Source organism: Equus asinus, chromosome 2 (genome assembly GCF_041296235.1).
Source record: "Equus asinus isolate D_3611 breed Donkey chromosome 2, EquAss-T2T_v2, whole genome shotgun sequence".
NCBI classification, from domain to species: domain Eukaryota; kingdom Metazoa; phylum Chordata; class Mammalia; order Perissodactyla; family Equidae; genus Equus; species Equus asinus.
The window spans coordinates 56952620-56978862 of record NC_091791.1 but is presented as its reverse complement, the minus strand read 5'-3'; the positions used below and the strand labels follow the sequence as shown (position 1 = coordinate 56978862).

Genomic DNA, 26243 nt, shown 5'->3' with positions numbered 1-26243 from the left:
AATTATCAGATTTGAATTATGTCCTTTTCTTAAATTGTGAAATTCTTAATTTTTAAAAAAAGGACCAAAAGGCAGGAAGAAGGAACTTTATAATGGACTAATTTATAAACTGGACAGTCATCCCTGAATAACGAATGGCAGCTAAGCATCTTCTAAAGAACTCAAATATGTGAACACATCTTTTATATATTCTTAGGATAAACCTATCTGACCATTTTTGATATTTAAATATATTGAGCTCTTAGGTGTCTTGGGCCATCATCTAAATACAGTGGCAAGTTAAACTGTCATCACAGACCGCGATTTGAATAGGAGCTTTTAGTGGATGCTTTCTGAATTTCGTTATTGAGGAAATTATTTCTCAGAGTAAAAAAGTCAAAATACAAATATAAGGATCAAAATAAAAAGTTGGGTTGATCATGGCTGTTTTGGGAAGGACTGATGCCCAACTTCTTCCTTCATGCCGTTTGAGTTGGACTCCTTATTTTGTACATTGATTTTTGTTTTAGGTTGAACAAATCCTGGCAGAATTCAAGGTCAGAGCCCTGGAATATCACCCCGACAAGCATCCTGAAAACTCCAAAGCTGGTAAGTATTTAATAATAGCTATTTCTCATGAAAATGAATAGCATATAGAACTAAAAAGCCATTGAATAGTAACAATATTCTTTTATCTGTTATCCTCAAACTTACTCTTTCATCCAATATTTTGCACTGTTAAATGGTAGGAAGGGAGGAAACCATGGAAGGGTCTTTTCTCTAATAGCAGTTTTTAGCATCTGTTTTTCTTTCTGCTATAATGTGCTGCTTCATGGTTGAAAATTTGTCCAGTTAATGCTTTGTTTCACCAGTTCCTGAGTGTTAACATGACTTAAATAAGTTTGTAACTAGGTGGTTGTCTTGATGAGAACCTGGCTGTGTCTTCTTTGTTTCAGGCACCTGAATATGTCCATATATTATATATGATAATATATTCGTACTTTTTTCTTTATCATAATTTAAATTCCGTTATCACAAATTTAGACATAACTGCTTATGTGCATCTCAGCTTGAAAAAATACGAACAAATCTGTTATCCTTCCTTAACCTGTCTCCCTTCTGCTCCTTCCCTATCGCTCTCCTTCCCCTTAGAGCCAAACTTCCTGAAGAAGCAGCCCACGGTTGGTATCTGTACTTTCCTTCCACTCAGTTTTCAATTTATCCCAGTCTGACTCCCTCCTCACCTTTCTCAGAAACGGCTTTTGTAATAATCACCAAGGACTTCCCGGCTGCCAAATCCAATGGTTTGGTTACACTTCCCGGCTGCCAAATCCAATGGTTACTTTTTAGTCCTTATCTTCCCTCAGCCTGCATCAGAATTTGACACTGTTGACCGTGCTCTCCCTCTTGAAACACTCTTTTCTCTTAGCTACCAGAATGTGCACTCATGCCTTCCCTCCAGCCTCTTGGGCTGCTCTTTCTGTCTCCTTTGTGACTCCTTCTCTGCTGTCCTAATGTCTGCTCCCAAACTCTCTTCCTATCTTACTCCCTACTTTCTCTCTGGAGTCTCGTCCAAGTCTGCGGCTTCAATTATCAGCTCTTTGTTGATGGCTCCCAAGTCTATTCTTTTTTTTCTAAAGATTTTATTTTTCCTTTTTCTCCCAAAGCCCCCCAGTACATAGTTGTGTATTCTTAGTTGTGGGTCCCTTTATTTGTGGCATATGGGATGCTGCCTCAGCATGGCTTGATGAGTGGTGCCATGTCCACACCCAGGATTTGAACCGGCGAAACCCTGGGCCGTGAAAGCAGAGCGTGCAAACCTAACCACTTGGCCGTGGGGCCGGCCCCCGCAAGTCTGTTCTTAACTCAGTTCTCATTCCTCATCTTCAGAGTGTAGTTTCAGTTACCTCTTGGAAATCTCCATTTGGAGACATTTCAAAGTCACCCTATCAAAAACTGGGATTCTCCTCCCCCCTCTCTAAAATCTTGCTCATTTTTCTATGTTTCTCCATATCAATAAATGGCACCACCATTCATCAGTTGGTCCATCCACCACCTGACCATCAAGTTGGTCAAGCAGAAACCTTGCCTCCTTCCTCTCTCTCAAGGCTGCATCTGGTGAATTACCAAGTGCTGGCAATTTACCTTCTACATCTCTCTTCTGTAGGTCCTCTGCCCTCTTCCTCACAGCCACTGTAGTAGATAAGCCACCATCATTTCATGCCTGGATCCATACAGCACTCCTTATTTCATTCTGCACATAGTGATCTTTCTTTTTCATTATGGAGATAAATAAAAGATTTAACATGTATAAAAAGGTATAAGAATACTATGATGAGTGCCCATGTACGTATCAACCAGCTTAAAACTTTACCACTACAGTTGAAGTCTCTTGTTTTTTTTCTTTTTAAGCATGCAGATGAATAGCACATTCTATTTTTACTTTTCTTGGTGAGGAAGACTGGCCCTGAGCTAACATCTGTTGCCAATCTTCTTCTATTTTTTCCCCTCCCAAAAGCCCCGGTTCATAGTTGTATATCCTAGGTGTAGGTCATTCTAGTTCTTCTATGTGGGCTGCTACCTCAGCATGGCCTGATGAGTGGTGTGTAGGTCCATGTCCAGGATCTGAACCAGTGAACTCTGGGCCCCCAAAGTAGAGCATGCAAACATAACCACTCAGCCATGGGTTGAAGTCTCTTGTGTATTCCTATCCTGATTTTATCCTCAGGGTAGGTAATACTATCTTAAGTTGAATGATTATGTTTACTATATGTATATATGATAGGTATGTGTAGAGTGTGTGTATATATATATACACACATATATATATGATTTTTTATAAGGAAATAATGTGATTAAGACCTGTCTATACTCCTGTCAAACTCCTCTTTATTAAAATTTTTCCCCCTTATCTTAAAGCTCTTTATTAATTTTCTCTAGAAATCATTGATCCCATTGATTTGTATAAACAGATTATTTTCCAGTGTATGAAGTTGTCTTTTGTTAGATACTTAATTATTACTTTTGCGCATTTGATTTTTCCCCTTTTTATTAAGGCGTAACTTGTTTAGGGCAACATGAACAAATAGTAAGTGTAAACTTGATGCATTTGTGTCTATATATAAGTTTAACTCCTGCCCAGATGAAGTGTAGAACATTTCTAGCAACCCGGAAGTCCCTTTTAGTGTCCTGTTCAAAATCAGCACCCTCTCCCATTTTTGGATCTCTATCATCGTTGATTAGTTTTGCCTGGTTTTGAATTCCCTATAAATGGAATCATGCAGCGTGTACTCTTTTGTGCGTGCTTCTTTTGCTTTACATTATGTCTGTGGCATTTACCCATATTGTACCTGTAGCAATGGTTCGTTCTTTGTCATTGCTGGGCTTTTAGGTACAAGCCCTTTTTGTTGTGCTCCCCCACTTATCTCTCCATCTTCATTTTCTCTCCACCACCACACCTACAGCCCCATGTTTCAGCCACTCAGAATTACCTTGGTTCCTTAATGTGCCGTGTTTCTGCTCTCCAGGCCTTTATGCCTGCTGCGTTCTCTGCCTGGAACACCCCCGAGGCCTGCACACCTCCCTGCCCTGCTTTGACTGGCTAGGTGATGCTCCTGCATCAGGTCTCACTTAGCCATCCCTTCCTCCGGGAAGTCCCATGTGCCACGGCCGCGCAGAGCACCCTGTAGTCGGGCAGCAAACTGTGTATCACATCGTCTGCTTGTGCCCTGTCCCGGTGACTCGTCACGCTGGAAGCTCAGTGAGGCAGGCCTCCTGCTTATCTTGCTCACGGTGGTTTGCCCCCCACCCAGCACAGCACTTGCCTTGGAGGACACCTACTTTGAGCGAATAACTTCTTGAATGAGTGAATGAATGATTTCATGAATGCTTCTTTAGGAGATATATTAATTGCCTCTCTGAAGTGAAGTTAATATTAAGATAGATGTCCTAACATAAAAGTATAACAATTTAATAAACGCTTAAAAATAACTACCACCCAGGTTATTCTTTAACTGGGTTCTTTACCAGTGAAGCGTGGCTTTGAGTTGTTTCTCTGTCCCTGGCAAACAATGTCTATTTAGGACATGTGATGAATCACTGTGCAATCATTGCCATTTCTAGTTGCCATAGTGACGGGACTTTTCATGTACAGGTTACCTCAAGGCTTCTTGTTCAGAGGAACACTGGGCTGTGTAAATATTGTTTAAAATGAAAAGGTACACAGACATCAATATCTCCCCTTGTCAAGGTTGTAGTTGATAGAAGATTCAACCTTCGGGTAGAAATTGTTTTCAAATATGTTTAAGCATCCATTTACTCAATTTGGGTTAAAAAGACTTTCTGAAAATGTAAGTGGTTATTTACACACTTGGAGAAGGATTAAGGTTAATGAGAAAAATATTTTAAAATCTTAAACAAAAACTCACCAGATGCTGAATATTAGCTTGATGGAAATCCAGAATACATTGGACAGATTTTGAAATGTATTTCATCAAGGTGAAAGGCTAGCCTGTAGAGCAACTGCAAGTAGGAGAAATTCAACTTGTATATGTGCCTTTTTGGTCCACTAAATGTGTTCTCAACCATTGCCATTGAAATTACTGTTTTGTTAGCATAATGGAGTAATAGATATGAATGCAGGCTTGTCTGTCTGGATTGCTTCTAGCTCCAACTTACAAGCTAGTTGACCTTGGGAAACCTTTCTGAGCCTCAGCATTCTCATATGGAAAATGGGTAGGTTAATAGTATATTACTTCATGCATCTGTTATGAAGATTAAATGAGATATCCTGCATGTGGGAAGGGCTCAGTGTTGATCATTATGATTCAGTGGACTTTCTTTTCTTGTTTTTATGCAGCATTCCAAGATAAAAATTTAACAAAATGAGATTGTTTTCTTTTTTGTAAGTAACCATTAGATCTTTCTCGCTTTCATTAAAAAAAAAAAAAAAACAACGCCTAAATCTAAGGCTTTTAGAAATCCCTTTTCCTCTCCAGGTATGGGTGATGTAGGCAGGATTGGTTGTGCTTTAGAAATTGTTTTCTGTCACTGAGCCCAACAGCTCCTGGCTGGTGCTCATGCTAGTCCCGTGTGTGTGTGCGCAGCAGTATTGTTTCAGGCCAATGCTTTATTAATTTCTCTTTGACTCGGAAGAAAGGGGTTTCAAACTAAATTAACGACCTGTAAAATGGTATTTTTGTTATTGATTTGCAGACTTCAAAGACATTTGGATATTTGAGGGAGGGGAATTCTTTGTCCCTTGCTAACTTTTATCTTTCAATGTCTCAATGTTTTGCTACTTTAAAAACTCTTTATTGTGGGGGCAGCCTGGTGGCGGAGTGGTTAGGTCTGCACGCTCTGCATTGGCAGCCCAGAGTTTTGCCAGTTTGAATCCTGGGCGCGGACATGGCACCGCTCATCAAGCCATGCTGAGGCGGCATCCCACATGCCACAACTAGAAGGACCCACAACTAAAAATACACAACTATGTGGGGAAGGGGGGGCGCTATGGGGAGAAAAAGGAAAATAAAATCTTAAAAAAAAAACCCCAAAACAGAAAAAACTCTTTATTGTGGGCAGCCTGATGGTGTAGTGGTTACGTTTGCACATTCCACTTCGGCGGGCTGGGGTTCGAGGGTTCAGGTCCCGGGTGTGGATGCACACATCACTTGTCAAGCCATGCTGTGGCAGTATCCCTCATACAAAATAGAGGAAGATTGGCACAGATGTTGGCTCAACGACAATCTTCCTTACCAAAAAGCCCCCTTCCTTATTGCTTTTTTCCTTTAGAGTAAAAATAACATACAGTAATAAATAATGTTGAACGTGAAAGTCTGCCCTTATTGCTCCCTGCCAGAAATTCCCCATTAACAGTTGGTGGATTTTCCCCCACAGTTTTTTCAAAGCATGTTCTGACATCATATTATTATTATTTCTCAAGTAATTGTATAAGTGGCCTATATTTAAGATGTGGTGTAATCATACAAATTCTATTGTGAAATATGAATTTAAAAGAACTTCTGTATTTTCAAAGTAAGCCCAAAAGTTAAACCAGAGTGTCTCTCAAAGTTTCCAGCATCATTTGCTCGTATATGCCTGTAAAATGAGATCTCTCTTCCCAGAATGGTAAATGTTTATCTCGTGTGATTCATTTTATTAGCTGATATATTGAAGGACAAATATAAACCTAAACTCATTTTTATTAAATGTGTTGAAGATGGAAAAAGGAAACAAACACCTAATGGGAAAGATAAGGTCTCTTTTGCTTTCTGCTTATCAATTGTTAGAGGGATTGACATCAAAATAATTCCAAGCAGGCTTCTTTCATTCTGGAAACTCTGGAAAATAGGCCAACAGTAATGTACAAAGAAAAGGTGACTCATAGATAAATATGTAAATCTTTACACCGACTGCTCTCATAGTAACTGGCATGTGCACCGTGGTGATAATTTAATGAGATTTTTATTCCTGTTGGAAAAAAAGACATCTCATTTATACAGCAGGACATTTACATTGTCATCAGCAACAGGAGGGACTGCTCATTGGAGCGAGTTGCTATGGCAAGATGCTTTTTATTTGTTTGTTTCTGTTCCTGTATCTCTCAATAGCCAGATCTTTAGGGTCTTCCCTTTGACCCTTTAATTGCTACTGCCTGCAGTGGTGATATTAAATAGTTAGTGACCTGTTGGGTAGCTGTGCTGTCCAGCTTTGGAGCACGGTCCTGGCGGTGCCCTGCTGTAGTGGGCAGTGTCTCTGGTTCCTAGGGAAACACTGGAAGTGGCGGCGTCTGGGGGACAGGAGTTCAGGAACAGCAGCTCTTTACCAACTGGGGCACAGAAGCGTTTCAGTATTTTCACAATTGTATGGAGGTTCTGTCGGTATTGACTGCACATTTGCCCTAACACCTTCTCTTTCAAAGGATCTTGACTACTTCCCATGAAATATTTTTAAGGACTATTGGGGTAATTTTAATTATTTTTCCCAATTATACTATTAAAATGTTCCTAATTCACAAAGTGTTTTAAGGATAGGTGTCATTTCTTTGGTGCTTGGAGCTCAGGGCATAGCACCATATGAATATCTTTATATTCACACTCAAAATAGGAAGCATTCACTCATTCATTTGTTGGACAATACTTTTTGAGCACCTGCTGCACTGCTCCAGTGCAGGCTATGCAGGAGAACAAAATAACGTCTCTGCCCTCATGGGGTTTGTATTCTGGTAGAGGAGGCAGATTATAAACAAATAACTGTATGCTGTCAGGGAGAAGTACTATGAAGAAAAGTAGTTTGGGCAAGGTAGATTAAGGAATGGGGCTGATGGAGTGGGCAGCGATTTCGTATAGCATGGTCAGAGAAGACTCCCTTGACAAGATGGCGTCTGAGCCGACATCTGAAGGGAGTAAGTCATGAGCGTGCCTGAGGTAAAAGTGTTTTTGGTAAAAAGGACAGCAAGTGCCAAGGTCCCGGGACTGGAGTGTACTTGGTGCACTCAGGGAACATCAGGGAAGCTACTGCTGCTATAGCAAGGGGGCACGGGGAAAATAGAAGGAAATGAGGTCAGAGAAGGAAGAAAAGAGTAGAGGGCAGGCAGAACATGTCTGACCTACTAGCCTTGGTAAGAATTTTCAATTTTATTCCAAGACAAATGAGAAGTCATTGGAAGTTATTTTGAGCAGAGGAGAGATACTATGTGACTTATTTTTTTTAAAGATTTTATTTTTTCCTTTTTCTCCCCAAAGCCCCCCGGTACATAGTTGTGTATTCTTCGTTGTGAGTTCTTCTAGTTGTGGCATGTGGGACGCTGCCTCAGCGTGGTCTGATGAGCAGTGCCATGTCCGCGCCCAGGATTCGAACTAACGAAACACTGGGCCGCCTGCAGCGGAGCGCGCGAACTTAACCACTCGGCCACGGGGCCAGCCCCCTATGTGACTTATTTTTAAAAAGATCACTGTGACTGCTGTGTAGAAAATAGGCTGAGGCAAAGGCATGAAGATCAGTTGAGAAGCTACCATAATAATCCAGCCAAGAGAGGATGGTAGCTTGGACCAGAGCAGTGGCAGTGGAGGTGGAGACAAGAGATCAGATCTTGGGGATATTTTAAAGGTAGAGCCAACAGAATTTTTAATGGATTAGAAGTGAGATGTGAGAGAAAGAGAAGAGTCAAGGATAACTCCAATTGTATAGAAAATGAATGAAATATTTCCTGACTCCCCAAGCAGAGCCAGTCTTGCCTCTATATTTCTATGTATTACCTTGTATTGAAATGATTTGTTTATATGTCTGTTTCCTTACTAGACTCAGAGCTTCTCAAGGGCACAACCTAGATCTTATTGATGAATGATGAAGTTTTTATTATCTCTGGAGTTGGAGGAATAAGTGGGGATTAGAGAGCAACATGCATTGGAGAAAAATGGCAGGGGCAGGAAGGCAGTCAAGTGGAGAGTACCAGCTGGGAAGCCTGGCAGGCTTGAGTTTGAACCATGGCTCCATCACTTGAAGCTCTGGGACTTTGGGCAAGTTACGTTAACCTCCTTCAGCCTTAGATTCCGTAAAATGGGAATAGTAATAATATCTGCCTCATAAGGCTTTTGTAAAAAAGAAAGAAACTCTGTACTCATTAACAATCACTTCCCATCTCCCCTTTGTCAGCCCCTGGCAACCACCAATCTACTTGCTGTCTTTATAGATTTGTCTATTCTGGATATTTCATATAAATGGAATCATACAATATTTGTCATTTTGTGAGTGGCTTCTTTCATTTAACGTAATGTTGTCAAGGCTCATCCATGTTGTAGCATGTATCAATACTTCATTTCTTTTTGTGGCTGAGTGATAATTCCAATACATGGATATACCACATTTTATTTATCCATTTATCAGTTGATGGGCATTTGAGTTGTTTTCACGTTTTGGCTGGTATGATTAATGCTGCTATGAACATCCATATATAAGTTTTTGTGTGGACAGATGTTTTCAGTTCTCTTGAGTATATACTTAGGGTTGGAATTCTTGGATCATATGATAACTCTATGTTTAACATTTTGAGGCACTGCCAAACTGAGGTAGGGATCCAATTTCATTCTTTTACATGTGGATATACAGTTTTCCCAGCACCATTTGTTGAAAAGATTTATTCTTTCCCAATTGAATTGTCTTGGTACTCTTGTAGAAAACCAACTGACTGTAAATGAGAGGGTTTATTTCTGGACTCTCAGTATCCCATTTATTTATGTTTATCCTTATGCCAGTACCACATTATTTTCATTACTGTAGTTTTGCAGAAAGTTTTAAGTTGGGAAGTGAGTCCTGCCAAATTTGTTCTTATTTTTCAAGATTGTTTTGACTATTCTGGGTCCCTTGCACTTGCATATAGATTTTGAGATTAGCTTGTCACTTTCTGCAAAAAAAGGCAGCTAGGATTTTAATTGTGCTGAATCTGTAGATCAGTTTGGGGAATATTACTATCTTAGCAATATTACGTCTTCTGACATGGATGTCTTTCCATTTACTTAGATATTTAATTTCTTTCGACAATATTTTATAGTTTTTGGTGTATGAGTCTTTCACTACTTCTGTTAACATTTTCCTAAGTATTTTATTCTTTTTGATGCTATTGTAAATGGAATTGTTTCCTTAATTTCATTTTCAGATTGCTCATTGCTAATGTGTAGAAACACAATTGATTTTCATATGTTGATCTTGTGTCCTGCTCCATAGAAAGTTTTAACTTCAGTAAGGAGCAGAAGAGACATTGGAAGTGTTTCTAATAGGGCCATGGAAAGTTTCTATTGTATGCCATCTGGTCAAATAGTTCAGTGACAACACTACCATTTATCAACCACTTACCATGTTATTTCCTGTGTTGAAAACCTCCCAATAGCTTCCTGCTGCTCTTACAACAAAAAACAGGCCAGAATCCTTAGCATGACTTCTGAGGTCTTGGATGACCCGGCCCTCGTCTACACTACATCCCCATCCCTCATTGTTCTTCCCCTGGCCCTGTGTCCTCCAACCACATTGGCATCCTCTACTTTCTCTAAATCACCATGCTGCTTCCTGCCTTGGAGTCTTCATTTACACTGTTCTGCTAGCCAGGTCGCTGCCCTCCCTTACAACTACCACTGGAAAAGGTAATTTTATTCCTAGTAGACAAATTGTAATTTTTCCAATGTTTACAAATGTCTGTCCTGCTAAATAGATCATGTCTGTTGTTCACACCTGTGTCATCAGCACCTGGCACGTCACTGGAGCTCAGTAAAGGGAGTGGATAAACTGTGAGCCAGGTACTTTACCTACGTGATCTCACTTGTCCTTATGAAACACTTTACAAATGAGGAAACTAAAGCTTGGTGACGTGAACTGGCCCAGGTCACATAGCTAGTAAGTAGCAGAGACACATTCCAGTAAGATCAGTTTGATTGTTTAAAACAACCCCTCTAAGAGGGAAGTGCTCATCTTTTGATTTATTTTCCAGTGGAGACTTTTCAGAAACTGCAGAAGGCAAAGGAGATTCTGACTAATGAAGAGAGTCGAGCCCGCTATGACCACTGGCGAAGGAGCCAGATGTCGATGCCATTCCAGCAGTGGGAAGCTTTGAGTGACTCGGTAAAAACGGTAGGTTTCTCTCTGGGATGAAGTGAATTTATGAAGCTCGGGCTGCCCATGGATTAGACTCATGTAATAGCTTAAAGAGTCAGTAGTCAATCGGAGGGAGAAGACCAAAAAGCTGGCAGAATCTGGGTATAATTCAGTGTCCACAAAATCCTGTGAGGGGAAATTTAATGGATCAACACCAGAAGAGCCTATGACTACATTTATCAGTCTCTTTGGCTGCTTGATTCAGTAAATACACTCCCTCTCCATTGTCACTTACTGTTTTATAAGTTCTGATAACCGTGCTTCTCAAGTTGCTCATTAATACTGCTGAATTTTGAACCATTGCAAATTCATCTCCTCCGTCATTTTAGTTCATTACAGTCTGTTCTCTCCTCGAGGCTTATAAATTCCATAAAAAACAAGGTCTGATTAATAAAAGAAAGTTGCAAATTATTTGTAAATTATTCCTGTTATAAATTCTGGTGAAAGAATTGTTGGATAGATGCAGAGAGACTTTAAAAACCATTGTTATCTTTCCTCATGCCATTAAAAAAACTATCAAAATAATCACTATAAATACTGTTATTATATTTATTTTGTTCTTACATTGACTGTTATATATTATAGAGAAAATGTAATTTTAAGGGTTTCTACATTCTTAGGCATGATTTATTATCTAGCTTTTTTCTGCAGAGACACTGTTCTATGACATGTGACTTAGGATACAGAAGTTACCCTATAGGCAAATCTCCAGGGACTCTTGTTAGAATTAGTCTATAAAGTGATTCACATCTCTCAAATTACATCCCTTCAGAGTTACATTTAGATTTCCTTCTTAATGGTTTTTATTTTAAGAAGACTAGAGCAAACTGCCTTTTCACTGGTAAAAGACCTGCAATAGTGAGGGAGGGTCTTTGAAGTAATGGGGAAGAACAATGCAAAACTCTCAAAATATATGGTTAAAGCCACTCTACATAAAATGGAAACTGTTTTCTTCGTCTCATTTTGGGACGACGTGTATTCATATGATTTGTTTAAGGTGGCTTAATCAGTTATGAAAGACTAACCACATGATTATGGAATATATGCACACAATAACTAGAGAGAATCTTTAAAAACTAGTGACAACTTCGGAGCTGGCCCCGTGGCCGAGTGGTTAAGTTCGTGCGCTCCGCTGCAGGCGGCCCAGTGTTTCGCTAGTTCGAATCCTGGGCGCGGACATGGCACTGCTCATCAAACCACGCTGAGGCAGCGTCCCACATGCCACAACTAGAAGGACCCACAACGAAGAATACACAACTATGTACCGGGGGGCTTTGGGGAGAAAAAGGAAAAAATAAAATCTTTAAAAAAAAAAACTAGTGACAACTTCAATACTCAAAAATAAGATTTTTTTCTTTTGCATCGTGTATATCCAAGTTTTTGTTGACAGTGACTAAATAAACACGGTCCTCCCACCCCTGCAGAACCGTATTTCCATTCTCCTGAGTGTGACATCGTATAACTGCAACTGAATTAGTGACCCTTGTTACTCTAATGCTTTTTGATTTATAGTTCATTTTTCTTGATGATCCACTGAACTCTGTTACTTAATTTTAACTGCTAATATCAAGTTAGCTGTGGATTTTTCAAAAACCCCTCTCCAAATCTCTGCTCTAATTTACATTGCTGACATATTTCTATTAAATACTAATTTCCTGTCTCCAAACACATCATTTCTGCTTTGAATTTCGCTTAGCTGTGAACTGTTTGAGGTCTTGCAATAATTACATTTTAGATCTTACTGGCTGTATCTTTTGTCAGCAAAATTGAAATAGTATGCGGGCTATCATTTGGTTTCAGGTTTATTTTTATTAGTGGCACAAAAATGATGAGATACATATCTTTCTGCTGTAAATCAGCAGTGATATTTTTTCTTGCACAGTCTTTGTTTGGGCTGAACCTTGTGTTTCTGACTTGCTTTTGTTTCTCTTCCTCAGTGGACTTGAAACTCCTACACCAAGTTTCACGTGTTTTGTCCCTCGTTCAATAGACTTTCTATGAATTTCCTTTCATGACTTTCTGTTCTGATCCTCACAGTGACTTCTGCACGTGGAAGCCTCATCTCTCTCTGTAACATTTTATTTTTTATTTTTTTCTTCTCCCCCCACCATAGATAGTTGTGTATTCTTGTTGTAGGTCCTTCTGGTTGTGCTGTGTGGGACGCCACCTCAGTATGGCTTGATGAGTGGTGCTAGGTCTGCGCCCAGGATCTGAACTTGTGAAACCCTGGGTCACCGAAGTGGAGTCCACAAACTTAACCATTTGGCCACGGGGCTGGCTCCTCTCTGTACCATTTTAGTTGCTGCTTCCTGTGTGTGCATTTCATTTGTCCATCCTTTCACATTCCCTCCCCTAGGGAAATTAATAACAGCTGTCATGCTTAGTATTGCCCATCACCTGATAGATCATTGTCTATCCTTCTGTAGACAAACATCACCACTGGGGTGTTTGGGTTAGGTATATTACATATGCCATTTTGACCATTAAACGGTTATAACTTAGGGTTTGAATGTTAGGTGACATCTATCTAAAACACATCTGCATGTTCACTTGCCCTACACATTTATAGATTGTTAAATCTCATAAAATCCCTACCTTTCACATCATCAACCCTATGTTTCTGCTTTTTATTTAAGCAATATAATCCCTCTGGAAGGAAAAGCATTGGTTGAGAGCAGAATTAGTGCCACTACCTTCAAGGCAGGACAAATCACAGTGCACTTTTGCAGCATCACACACAGGTTCACATCGCGGGAATCTCCTTGGGGAGAACTCTTCACATGAGCCACAGCTTCAGGGGTGACAGGTTTCTACCATCCAAGAATGATGAAACTGTAGCTGGCATTTTTTTTCTCACACCAAAGTCCCTATCACTTCACTAGCTATTTTTCTTTTCCTTTTTAGAAGTTCTTCTTGGTAGTTTAATTTGTAAAAATATTTTAAGAATTCATCCAGGTCAATGAATATGTTGGAAATTTAAGCTTGGATATGTGATGTTGGTTTAATAAAAGGATTTTGGGTGAAGGCATGCTTTTGGTGTCTTGGGATAACTTGAAAACAGACACCTTTCTAGCTCGAAGAATCTTAGGGAAGTTCATCCATGTCATGCCAAGTGGTTTTACCCCCAGAGACCCAGGGTGTGAATGGCTCTCCTTCTAGCTCCAAAATATGTGGCAGAATGGCTGTGGGAAAATGGTCGGGGCAAAGCCACAGTCAGAATAAACTGCTGAAAAAAATTCTCGTAAGCTGTTAAAAATGCCCATGTCCTATCAATTGCTATAAATTTTATAAAGAGGTAATAAAAACATATTTTTTTGTGAATTAATTGTTTGACAAATTGATTGCTTAGGTGGGGAGGGGGCTGGTTGGCCTGCCAGTCACCATCTCGTGGACCTATTTGTCTACCGATTGTTTCTGGGTTCCCGGGCGGGGTGAGGTGTCTTTGGGGTGAGTCCAATTGGCTATAGACTACCAGGGAAACTTTCTACTAGCCTTTATAGCCAGTTTCCCCAGCCAGATGGAAAACTGTGTGCAATGCAATACTTTCTGGTCTCGTTCAGAAGGCAGTATGTCCTAATTGGATGCTATCAGAAAGCAGGTCAGAAATCACCCAGGCAGGTAGAATATTCACTCATGGTGATCCAGGCTAAAAATAACCAGTCCATTTTGAACAATTATTCAGTTGATCCACGGCTTGTCTGAGTCAATTGACTTTTTTTTTCTATTTGTCTCAATGTTTACTGCCATGTAGACAGAATTTTTTTATATTTCAGTGTTGAGCAAGGTCCAGAGTTTAAGAACATGACTTCCTAGAGAAAAAAACCCAACCCATTAAGGAAAGCCAGTAAACAAGTTAATTCAGAAGGCAGAATAACGACATAATGATTTCACAGACTGTAAGGACAGTGGCCTTTGCACCCAGGCTCTGTGTCTGTTTAATGTTAGTTTACTCCATGCACACAGTGATTTTCTGTCTTCTGCAGTTTTTTTATTTTGCAGCATAGACTCTCCCTCCCTCTTAGTCTCTACACTGTTACCAGTTGATATTTTATTGATACTCATTCTATTGTATTGAGTTACTCCACAACAGTTTACTTGATGTTAAATGTTTTTCTTCCTAACTAATACCCAAGTGGAGCTGAGAAATACGCTCTGGGAACCAGAAATGAGTGCTCTAACTGAGTCCCAGCAAACAAGGCTGCTGAGCATCACTCTTATGTTGGTCCTTTGATTGCACTACAAAGCATGAGAAGTGCCTGTATAGAAGATTACAGGATTTTCCCCTGTGTGTTTCTTTGATAGGGATCTGTAGATATGGGGAGGGCTGATAGTAAAATACTTTATTCTGAGTTACTTATAAAGGGCATGGATCAGCAAGATTACTGTCTCAGAATATCTTTTCACTGACGGCTTTCAAAGCATTTACTGTAGGTGAGTCATGAATCCTCGCCACCCATCTAAGGCAGACTGTAGGCACTTCTACTCCAAGAAAGAAGTACTGAGGCACAGAGTTGATCCATTGTGTACAGGCCACCTAGTGACCTGTGATACGTTGACACAAATAATCCATAACCAATCTATAAATCAAAGTTGGGGTGAGTTTATTATGAGCCGGGTTTGAGGACCATGTAGCCTGGGAGAGTCCTTCCACAAAGGGATGGGGCACTCCAAAGAAGTGGGGGTGTACAGAGTGGTTGTACACCATCAAAGAGCATGTATCACACATGATTGAAATGTCCCTTTTACAATAGTCACAAGATCGCCCTGTCAGCACAGGGATTGATGGACTCAGTGGGGAGCTGGGTGGTCACAGGGTGGGCGCAGCAATCAATTCCTAGGCTAGGGAGAGATGCTCATCCTTAAGGAAATGCCAGTGTGGGGGAAGTTGCACCTTTATCTTAAGGGCATTTGTTCTTGTCTTTGGGACACAGCAAATTCTTAAAGCAGATATACAATGCATGCTCAATGGCCATGTCAGGTCCTTTTGGGGGAAAAAGCAAGGTTAGTGCAAATTAGCTTTACACCAAATGTCTTCCTCATATACTCCAGTATATCCTGTGGCTTGCCATTTCTTTATCAGACAGCTGATCTGAGCTCACATTTTCAGCTCCATTGGCCCTGAATTCTTGAATTTCTTACACTCTGGTTTTTACTAACCTTCTCAGTATCCTTTTCCCTCCACAGAGAAGGCCACTGGCCAGCCTGTTCTATCCTGTGCTTATGCAGAAAACCCAAGAAACCAAACAAACCAAATGACAACAATAACAACCACAGACCCAAACCAACCAAACCAAAACCAGATTATTTTTTACACCAGCTGAGGCCATTGCACATTTTTAAAGTTAACAGTTGCAGTTTGAAATAAAAACAATGGAAAAATGCTTAACACCTTCATCTAGCAAATGGTTATAAACTATATACTCTGTAACCCCCGTCTCTGCCCTGAACAAACACATTACTAGCACCCAGAAACTCCCCCCTTATATATTTTGACAATCATGACTGCATCTAGTTTTTAAAATCTAAGTTTTCTAATTGTACATATATATAATGTTGTCATAGAAAATTTAGAAAACACCAAAAAAGAAAAAGATAAGAAAAGGAAAAAATAATTTTATGATCCTGTCATACGAAGATAGCCACATTAACATTTTGGTGCATTTTCTTCCATTTTTTTCACCCTTTCATTTGTTAGTGTGAGAGCCAATTATGTTGAATGGTGGCAGCAGCTGCTTTACAGGGTGGTCCTGGATCTCACGGTGATTGGGCTGATTATATTTTGAGAAGGGGATTCAGGCTGATGCTTCTTTGCAGATGGGGAGATAGGTTGAAGGTGGGAAGAAGGGAGTTCTCTGGTTGGATTAGGCCAGAGGGCTTGAATATCCTTATGGTTTTAGGGTGTGTTCAAGCTGTATTGCCCTCTATATTTTATGTATATGTATTGACATATACATTTATATATCTACATTTGACTATATCTACCTAACTTTTAACATAGTGAGATCATGCTATTTATGACCATTTTGGCTATTATTTATTAACACTAATGTAATTTATTTTTATCCACAATTTATTTTATAACACTAATGTAATTTATTTATGTATTTATTAACACTAATGTAATGTGCCATTAACATTTACACTTAAAAGTTTCCAAGAAGGCATTTTACCCCTTTGCACTTTCCCTTTTTTCTTGGTGAGGTACTTCTCCTTGCTCCTGCCTGTGAGGTCAGTGTTAGTGCTCCTGAGACAGGCGATAAGAAATTGTGGTATCTGTCTAAGCTCTTTAAGATGCTGATGAACACCCCCCACCTAGCCCCCACCATTGCTTGGGTGAGCCAACTTGTCCATGTACACATGTAATATTTTGCCACTTCCCAGCGTTACTTTGTTTAAACTGGTAAATAAAGTGATAGGCAGAAGTTGACAACCCCAGTATTATAAGATAGTTGAGATTTTCCCGGAAAGAAGTGCACTGAAGATGAAAAGTGACATGACCCTTGCATCATGGGACCTGTGTACCAGAGGCTGTGGCCCCTTCCCTGGTCCATGGCACAGTTTTTAAATGTTGCCGCCTCTGAGCTTATTCAGTAAACCTTGGATTTCAGAAAATCAGTGTGTTGGTTTGGGTTGGTTTCTTTGCTTTGCTTTTTCTTTATTTTTTGCAGCACAGGAAAACAATATCCTGGATGTCAGGAAAATAATTTGTCTGGGGTTTTACACTTCCCGAAATACGTGGCTTATGGGTTTTCCTTGGGTTTTTGAGTAACAGAAATGGTGTGCAACTGTTCAGTAGTGCTCAGGAATAGCATCCCATAATATTCAGAGGAGGTTTCAGGAGACGGTTACGTTTATTATTTTGGTTGATGCACTGCTAATTATTCTACTTGAAATGTTCTTGACACGGCAAACTCTCAATCTCTTTCTCGCTCTGTATTCATCTATTGCTCCTTCCATTCATCCACCATCCATCCAATTTTAAACATTTTAATAGGAAATACATATGCAGGACACAAAATGAAAAAGGTACAGAAGGACGTATGGGGAAAGTAACTCTGTCTCTTATCTTTGTCCCTCAGTTCCCCGATGTAACAAACTCTTCCATTCTGAAGATCCATTTTTGATCTTCCCCTCACTCTCAACCCAACCATAAGCAGCAAGAGTTATGCTGACAAAATTACACAATTAAGTCACTGGGCAAAGGACTGCCACCAAGCATACTGGACACAATTCTGGGATATCTGGTTTCTGGGGAGAGTTTTCAAGGGTTTTGGACCTTGTGTTTGCCTAAAAATTTAAGTTATACCGGAAGTCAATGGGAAATACCCAACACTGTTAATTTATGGTCCCTGGTTTTTAAAAATTGTAAGTTAAAAATATAATAAAACTATCATACTTTTGTTAAAAAAGTCTAAGTAATGAAATAGGATATGTAATAAAAAGGGAATACATCCTTATTTCAGACTCCAGTTCTACTCCCCTCTCTCAGAAAGCCACTATTGCAATTTCTTGTGTTTCCTTCTAGAAATCTTTCATATAGTGTACCCATACATATTCATAATATCCTTTAAAAAATGGAAATATATTTAGCAAGTTCTTATTATTTGAAGAAAACTGAACTTGAAAAAGTTCACCTAAATTGAATCTACTTAAAGTTATGTCAAATATTTCATAGTAAATATTGATTTAATTCCTGCTTTGTGCCATAAGTTTTCTTAGAGAGAAGATGTATAATCCAGAATTCTAATGTTTGCCAGCCCTGCATTGGTCATGGTCAGACGGGAGGTCACGGCAGTAGTTGTGGGGATAGTGGTCACAGTAGTAGTACGGTTAATTTCTGGCATGGCTCAGTGCACATAGCCTCACTGTTTGTTGTTTGTTTTTTGGTGGTATAATACACATAACATAAAACTCACTATTTTAACCATTTTAAAGTCAACAATTCAGTGGCATTAAGTACATTCACAATGTTTTCCACCAATCATCACTATCTAGTTCCAGAACTTTTTCATCACCCTAAAAGGAAACCCTGTACACGTTAGCAATCACTCCCTATTCCCCTCTCCCCCAGCTCCTGGTAACCACTAATCTACTTTCTATCTGTATGGATTTGTCTATTCTTGATATTTCATATAAGTAGAATCATACAATAAGTGGCTTTTTGTGTCTGGCTTCTCATATTTAGCATAATGTTTTCAAGATTTATCCATGTTGTAGTACTTCATTCCTTTTTTATGTCCAATATATTTCACTGTATGGATATATCACATTTTTGTTTATCCATTCATGAGTTAATGTACATTTGGCTTGTTTCCATCTTTTGGCTTTTGTGAACAGTGCTGCTATGAACATTTGTGTATCAGTTTTTCTTTGAACACCTGTTTTCAGTTCTTTTGGGTATACGCCAGGAATGGTCTTGCTGGGTCATACAGTAATTCTGTGTTTAACTTTCTGAGGAAATGTCTCATTCTTTGAACCTCTCTGATGTTGGTCTCTTGGCTCTGTACCGTGATATGGATTTCCTTATATCACTAGTCTTCCAAATCAGAGAGGATTAATTAATTAATATCTAGATTAATTGATTAATATCTAGTTAATAGTCAAGTCTAACATTCTGTTAATCAGCACTATAATAGTAGCTCAGGTGTTACCACATATTGAACGTTAAATATAGAAAACTACATAATATTGATTTGATATTATATGTCTGCTTACATTAATGTAGTCAATGCACTGGGCTGTCAGAAGTAAAAAGGATCTGATGCTGGAAGAATCTGACCAGACTCGTACCAGCAAGACTGAAAATGAGGAATGGAACGAGCAAGGAGAAACAAAGAAAGAGGAGCTGGATTCAACCACAGAGAAAATGGAGCAGAAAGAATCTGAGTCTCTGGAGAAGTCATTCTCCCCACAAAATCCAGAGTCTCCAAGTAAGTCATGTCATGTGGCTTTGCAAAATGGAGAAGGTCTGAAATTAAAGGGCTTGCTTTATATTGCATTTATTTTCAATATTTCCCAACTGCGCAGTAGTGCCAAATTTAAGGATTGGTTCACCACCTTAAAAGATACTTACTTAGCATTGACACAGAAACTAGAAGATATATTCTTCAATGCATCCCTTGCAAAGGAAAATTTGAGACATCTCTGGGAGTATCCTTGACTTGACTGAAATAACACTAGCTAACATTTATTAGGTGTTTACTATGTGCAGGAACGTTCCTCGCATATATTACTTTACATCTATTGTGTTGTTTGACTTTAGTTTTACATATATTAGTTTCTTTAATCGCACTAGAAGTTTGTGAGGTTAGTACCAATATTGTTCTCATTTTACAGGTGAATAAACTGAAGCCCAGGGAGGTTGAGTAATTTTCTGAAGGCTGTACAGCTTGTATGTGGCAGGCAAGCTGTCTGTACTAAGGCAGTTTGGCCTCAGAGTCTGTTTCTAGGGCACTGCACTGTCCTGAGAAGATCCCGTATCTGTAAGGAGCTCTGTGGATGTTCTGCACCATGTATAGAGCCAGTGAAGCAGGGTGTGATAGAGGTTAAGCTGCTGGCTCCCAAACTACACTCCCTAGGTTCACATCCTACCTCTGCTCCCTGTTATCTGGAGTACTTGGTAAAAGTTGCTCAACTTCTCCAGACCTCAGTTCTCTCATCTATAAAACAGAGATCATAATGGTACCTTCTCATAAAGTTATCATGAGGATTAAATGAGGAGATCCATGCAAAATGCTTAGCACAGTGATTCACCTATAGCAGGTCCTGGGTGTGTGTCAGATAAATGTTAGATGTGTTATCATTTCTTCATCTATCTGGCCATACCACTGTGTTTATCTTGTGTAGGTGTATTGTATGCACACACTGCAGCTGCCCTCCAAATTCTTATCTGATGCTCGGGGTTGTGATACAACACTTCATTAGAATTTAGCTTTTTTGGGGTATGTGTGAGGAAGATTGGCCCTGAGATAACATCTGTGCCAATCTTCCTCTATTTTATGTGGGATGCTGCCACAGCGTGGCTCGACAAGCGGTGCTAGGTCCACGCCTGAGATCTGAACCTGTGAACCTTGGGCCGCCAAAGCAGAGTATGTGAACTTTACTACTATGCCACTGGGCTGGTCCTTAGAGTTTAGTTTTCGAGCAGAAGGTTCCTGAACATCCTTGAACACTTATTTAAACAAAGAAGATAATTAGACAGTTTGTGGAGAATGATAGATTTTCTAGAAATAGTCACTTCAAATTTCTCTTTAGGGAGAAATTGTATATGCTTACTACTGTCTGGGAATAAAGATCCTTAGACTTTGATTCAGGGGTTGCTGGTGGTTACCCAAGAGACTCCTGTAGAGTCTGCATGCTGATTGCATCAGCCTTGTAACTGGAAATAGTTATAATATAACAAACTGATCAAAGCAGAAGTCTGAATTTCAGAAAAACAGAGTTTTAAGCAAACACACACATACAAACACCCACCCACGTGCACACACAGCCAAATATCCAAATATTTCTCCCTTCAGCCCTGGAATGTTCAGATGTGTGGTTCCTGAACCCCTGGGCCTCCCCTCTGCACCCCCGTGACTTTGTGTTTTGGATTCAGATGTAGTTTGAGTTCACCAGAACTCAGGGAGTTGGACACGTCAGAAACTCAGGCATGACACCAAGGCCCCATTAGAATCCCTCTCATAAGATTCCATGAAATTTTCTCTGTCTTTAACAAAATAGTTATTTAGATATCAAAAAACCCCAAAGTAATGTGAACTTGTCATTAAAAAATCAAAGAATCCTATATAGACAATAACTTAGTGTCTACCCCAGTCTCCCATCCTTCTCTGCTTCTACTTCCTGAAGTAACCAGTGCGGATGCCCAGGTGTGTCTCCTTCCATACTGTTCTCTATGCTCATACAAACATGTATAAGGAGACGTTCACTTATGAGGGGTTTAAAAATAAAGAACAGCATTAGACTGCGCACGTTCCTCTGTGTTACACAGTGGCTAAGAGCGGAGACTCTGGAACCAGATCCCAGCCTTTCTACTGATGAGTTGTGTGACCTTAGGCAAGTGAGTTAACCTGTCTGTATCTGAGTTTTCTTACCTATATATAATGGTCAAAACATCAGTGCCTACCTTGTAAGGTTTTGTTGAGGAGTAAATGACTTAGTATATGTAAAATATTTAGAGCAGGTGCCAGGCAAGTGTTTTTTAGTGTTAGCCTTTACTATTATGGGATTTCTCCTTAGACCTTTACATTTAGAATTAACTCATTCTTTTTACCAGCTGATAAATATTCCACAGTGTAGATATAAAATGATTTACTCAGAATAAATTGTGATGCCGGTTTTGATCCCCTCATTGTGAAGGATATTCTCTTCCTGTGCTTGAGAAACGAAGTAAAGGGGGTGAGAAGAGGAAAGATCATCATTCTGAGAAGTTGTTGGAGAATAAGAATTATGAAATTTTGCCAAAGGCTGCATTTACCAGTATTTTCTAAATGTTGTTTAAGAGATTTTTGGGTGTTCTAAGTAGTGCCTTAATGTTGGGGTTTGATATACCAAAGTGTAGTTGCATGATTATTTATAATTTCACTTTACTGAAGTGTAAATTTTTATAACATCAACATTTAAGAAATATTATTCATGTCAGCTTTACCAAGCCCCGAGTGGCTTCTCACAGAACTTTTCAGCATATTTGCTAATTTCCTCAAGTAGTGCGTGGTATTTACTTTGGAGTTTGCCTTTTGATGCCTCTTCTGTGATGATAGCCATCAAATAGTCCCCAGCATATTCTTTTTTTTTTTTAGATTTTATTTTTTTCCTTTTTCTCCCCAAAGCCCCCCAGTACATAGTTGTATATTCTTCGTTGTGGGTCCTTCTAGTTGTGGCATGTGGGACGCTGCCTCAGCGTGGTTTGATGAGCAGTGCCATGTCCGCGCCCAGGATTCGAACCAGCGAAACCCTGGGCCGCCTGCAGCAGAGTGTGCGAACTTAACCACTCGGCCACGGGGCCAGCCCCTCTCTGTCATATTCTAACTCTTCATCGCGACCAGTAAAATAGGGAGCACGGCGTCTGAAAACCAGCATGCGAGACAATCTCACTTGTACTTTCTTTCCATTTAAATATGCAATAAATATGCCGCCTGATAAATACAATTCTAGAACCAAATAGTTTGTGTAACATCCTGAGGTGAAAAAAAAATTTCAAATGTAGCATATGCTGTTTGTGTGCTGCCATATCCTGTGGGCATCCACCTTCCCAGGCGTTGCCAACCCTATGGCTTCTACCAGACCGCTTCCTCTGGCAGTGGAGCCTGCTTGGCAGCAAGGGAGCAGGTGGTAAGTGCCAAGGAGTAAACAGTCTTTGGGTGTAGCCATCAGACAACAATGAATGGGAGCGGGAGGCTCCTCTACCCCTGAAGGAGGATAACTCTGAGGGGTTTTTATAGTGTCTCCCAGGGGTCTCCAGAGCGATGAAGCCCCAGCTGCCGAGGGTGGTAACTTGCCTGATAATGTACCTTTTATAGACTTGGTTCCCTGCCTCACCTCCCTACCAGGGCCTCCTGGAATCACGACCCGTATTAGCCACTTGCATTCAAATTCTTGTCTGGGGACCTATTTCGAACTAGAATATACCTTTTTCAAACTATAAAATAACATACATTTACTGCAGAGATGTGAGAAAATATGGCCAAGCAAAAGGAAGAAAATACAACAACTTGTAATCTTACCACCTAGAGACATATCTATTATTGATCGTTTGGTATATTTTTATATATGTCAGTATACCTAAAACTAAAAAGATCAGGTAGTCAGAAATAATTTCCTTTTTGTTTTTTCCCCGAATGGAAATTCTTTTAGGTTTGTTTTCTCTGATAATTCCAGAAAAGTGCAAACAGATCCTGTTTTCCTGAGATAACCACTGTCAACTATTCTGTGTATATTTATCCTGACTAGACAGTATTTCGATAATATTTCTAAATATCAATGGAAGCATATTTTATATATTATTCTGTAACCTGCTTTTTCATTAGCAATATTATAAACATAAAAAATGACACAAGGCATACTTGTCCATTGCAGAAAAATAAGAAAATATAGATAAACAAAAAAAGAGTATAAAAAATGAAAATCGCATCTATTCCAACTATACAGGGATAACTGTTAACATTTAGGGATAATTCCTTGTAGACTTTAAAAATTTTTTACATAGATGCCCGTGTAAATAGTGAATTTAGGAATGTATAAACTGTTTTTCAACTACCTGTCATAGCAATATGTTAACGAGCATTTTCTATGACCGCAAATATTAAAAAATGTTAATGACTATAGCAAAGCCTTTTAACCATGTATCTCTGCTGAAGATTTAGATTGTTTCTTTTTTTTTTTCTTTTTTAAAGATTGGCACCTGAGCTAACAACTGTTGCCAATCTTCCTTTTTTTTCTTCTCCCCAAAGTCCCCCAGTACATAGCTGTATATTTTAGTTGTAGGTCCCTCTGGTTGTGCTATGTGGGATGCCACCTCAGCATGGCCTGATGAGTGGTGCCATGTCCACACCCAGGATCCGAACTGGCGAAACCCTGGGCTGCTGAAGCAGAGCGCACGAACTTAACCACTTGGCCATGGGGCTGGCCCCTAGATTGTTTCTTGATTAAAAAAAAAAACTTTTATAAATGGTATCATGATAAACATCTTTATAGTTAAAACCTTAAGCACATCTATGATTATTTCCTTAAGACAAATTTCTAGAAATAGAATTATTGCATTAAAGGTTTATGCATTTTAATGAGTTTGATAAACATTGCAAAATAGCCTGCCAGAAGAGTTTTGCCAATTTATACTTCCTCCAGTAGGGAAGGAAAAATGAACTTTTCTCTAGTTTTCAACAAAGTTGTTTATTAGAATAAAAAAATCTTGCTATTGTGGAATAAATTATTTGTGTTTCCAGGGATCCCTTAACACTGACCTTTTATTTTTGGCAGCTGTTTGAAAGTTGTTTCCAATTTCTTTGCAGGTGAATTGTCAAAATTCCCACTACTGGAGACATCTATAAATATCCTCTTATTATTAATCGTTTATGCATGTGAGGTCCTGTCATCCATATAAATGAATTCCTGTTCATAAGAATTCAAAAGTCTGCTTAAGTTAATCAGTTTCTGTAAGATATTAATAATTCATACCAAAGACTTACCCCTACATTTTACTTATTGCCGTGAAATCTTATCACCAAGCTGTTTTCTTTTCCTACCTCTGTTTTAAAGATCTTCTCTTCTCTCTTCTAAAGCTCTTTCACATGGGAACCGCTGGCACCTTCGTTTCCGCTGGTCTGGGGATGCTCCCTCAGAACTCCTGAGGAAATTCAGAAACTATGAAATATGAAATGTCCCTGCTCCACAGGAGAGAGAGAGAAAGAGAGCAAGACCGTCTCCTGTGCGGCTAACAAGCCGTCTTTGTTCAAATCTTAAAGATGTTATGTTTATATGTCATGTTTGTGAATTGCTGAGTACTGATTGATTCCTCCATCCTTGAACCCATTCTCATGATGTTTTTTAAATGAGAAAAATTTCAGAAGATTAATTTCTTTCAACATTTGAATAAACTAAGGCTCTTAGATTCAAAGTAGCTTGTACTATGTGCATTTTCCTGTTAATGTTCTTTATAGAAATCCATGAAAAAAATCTATCTCTGTATTTAAATATTTCATTGATATACCATGATCTTTATTAGTGCTGGGTGTACAAGAAACGTTTTCTGACTCTTGACTTAAAATGAAACATGAAATTACTTGTCTAAACCGCATAGTGTGAAATAAACAATTTTCCCAAAGTTCATGATGAATTTATAATTCACCTGTGTTTTGGAAATAATTTGAATAGGCATTTCTACTTTAATTTTAATAATTGTAAATTTAAAAGGCTTTTATTTATTTGAGTAAATAAGATTTCTTTTGTTATATCAAGTGATAAATTTATAAATTGTGTTCTAACTATGAAAATGGGCATGTTAGGTAACATATCTTTTTAAAGTTGGAATTATTTTTTTATTCTTTCTTTCTTTCTGTCAAGGATTGGCGTCTGAGTTAACATCCGTTGCCAATCTGTTTTTTTCCCCTTCTTCTTTTCCCCAAAGCCCCCCAGTACATAGCTGTATATTCTGATTGTAAGTGCCTCTGGCTGTGCCATGTGGGACGCCACCTCAACATGGCCTGACGAGCGGTGCCATGTCTGCGCCCGGGATCCGAACCGGCGAAATCCTGGGCCACTGAAGTGGAGCGCACGAACTTAACCACTCGGCTACAGGGCCGGTCCCTTTAGGTTGGAATTATTGATGGTCATGTGTAGTCTATGGTTAGTTTTTAGTTTGCAAACAAGTAAATTAAAAATTAAGAAGAAAAACAATTTTAGAGCAGGGGTTCCTTAGTCAATGACAGAATTTTCATTCGTCTACAGCAAAATGCGAAAAGTAAGAATATAGGAAGTTTTTTTTAAAAAGCTAAATTATTCAGAAATTATGTCCTTCTTACCTTTGTGGTTTAAAATGTGCTTCCTTTGACAAAATAGTACCGTAGGAGATTGTGTTAGTTTGCTAGGGCCGCCACAGCAAAGTACCACGGACTGGGTGGCTTAACAAC

General features: G+C 39.2%; 1 protein-coding gene across 1 annotated transcript in view; it reads left to right on the top strand.

Moving 5' to 3' along the window:
• Positions 1-25989, top strand: part of DNAJC12 (DnaJ heat shock protein family (Hsp40) member C12) — a 34046-nt gene extending 8057 nt beyond the window's left edge. The window contains exons 2-5 of the mRNA XM_014861839.3: positions 510-588; positions 10457-10596; positions 19346-19550; positions 24897-25989. Coding sequence (XP_014717325.2) covers positions 510-588; positions 10457-10596; positions 19346-19550; positions 24897-24991 — 519 coding nt within the window. The 3' untranslated portion in view covers positions 24992-25989. The remainder of the gene's footprint in view (positions 1-509; positions 589-10456; positions 10597-19345; positions 19551-24896) is intronic.
• The last annotated feature ends 254 nt before the right edge of the window (positions 25990-26243 follow it).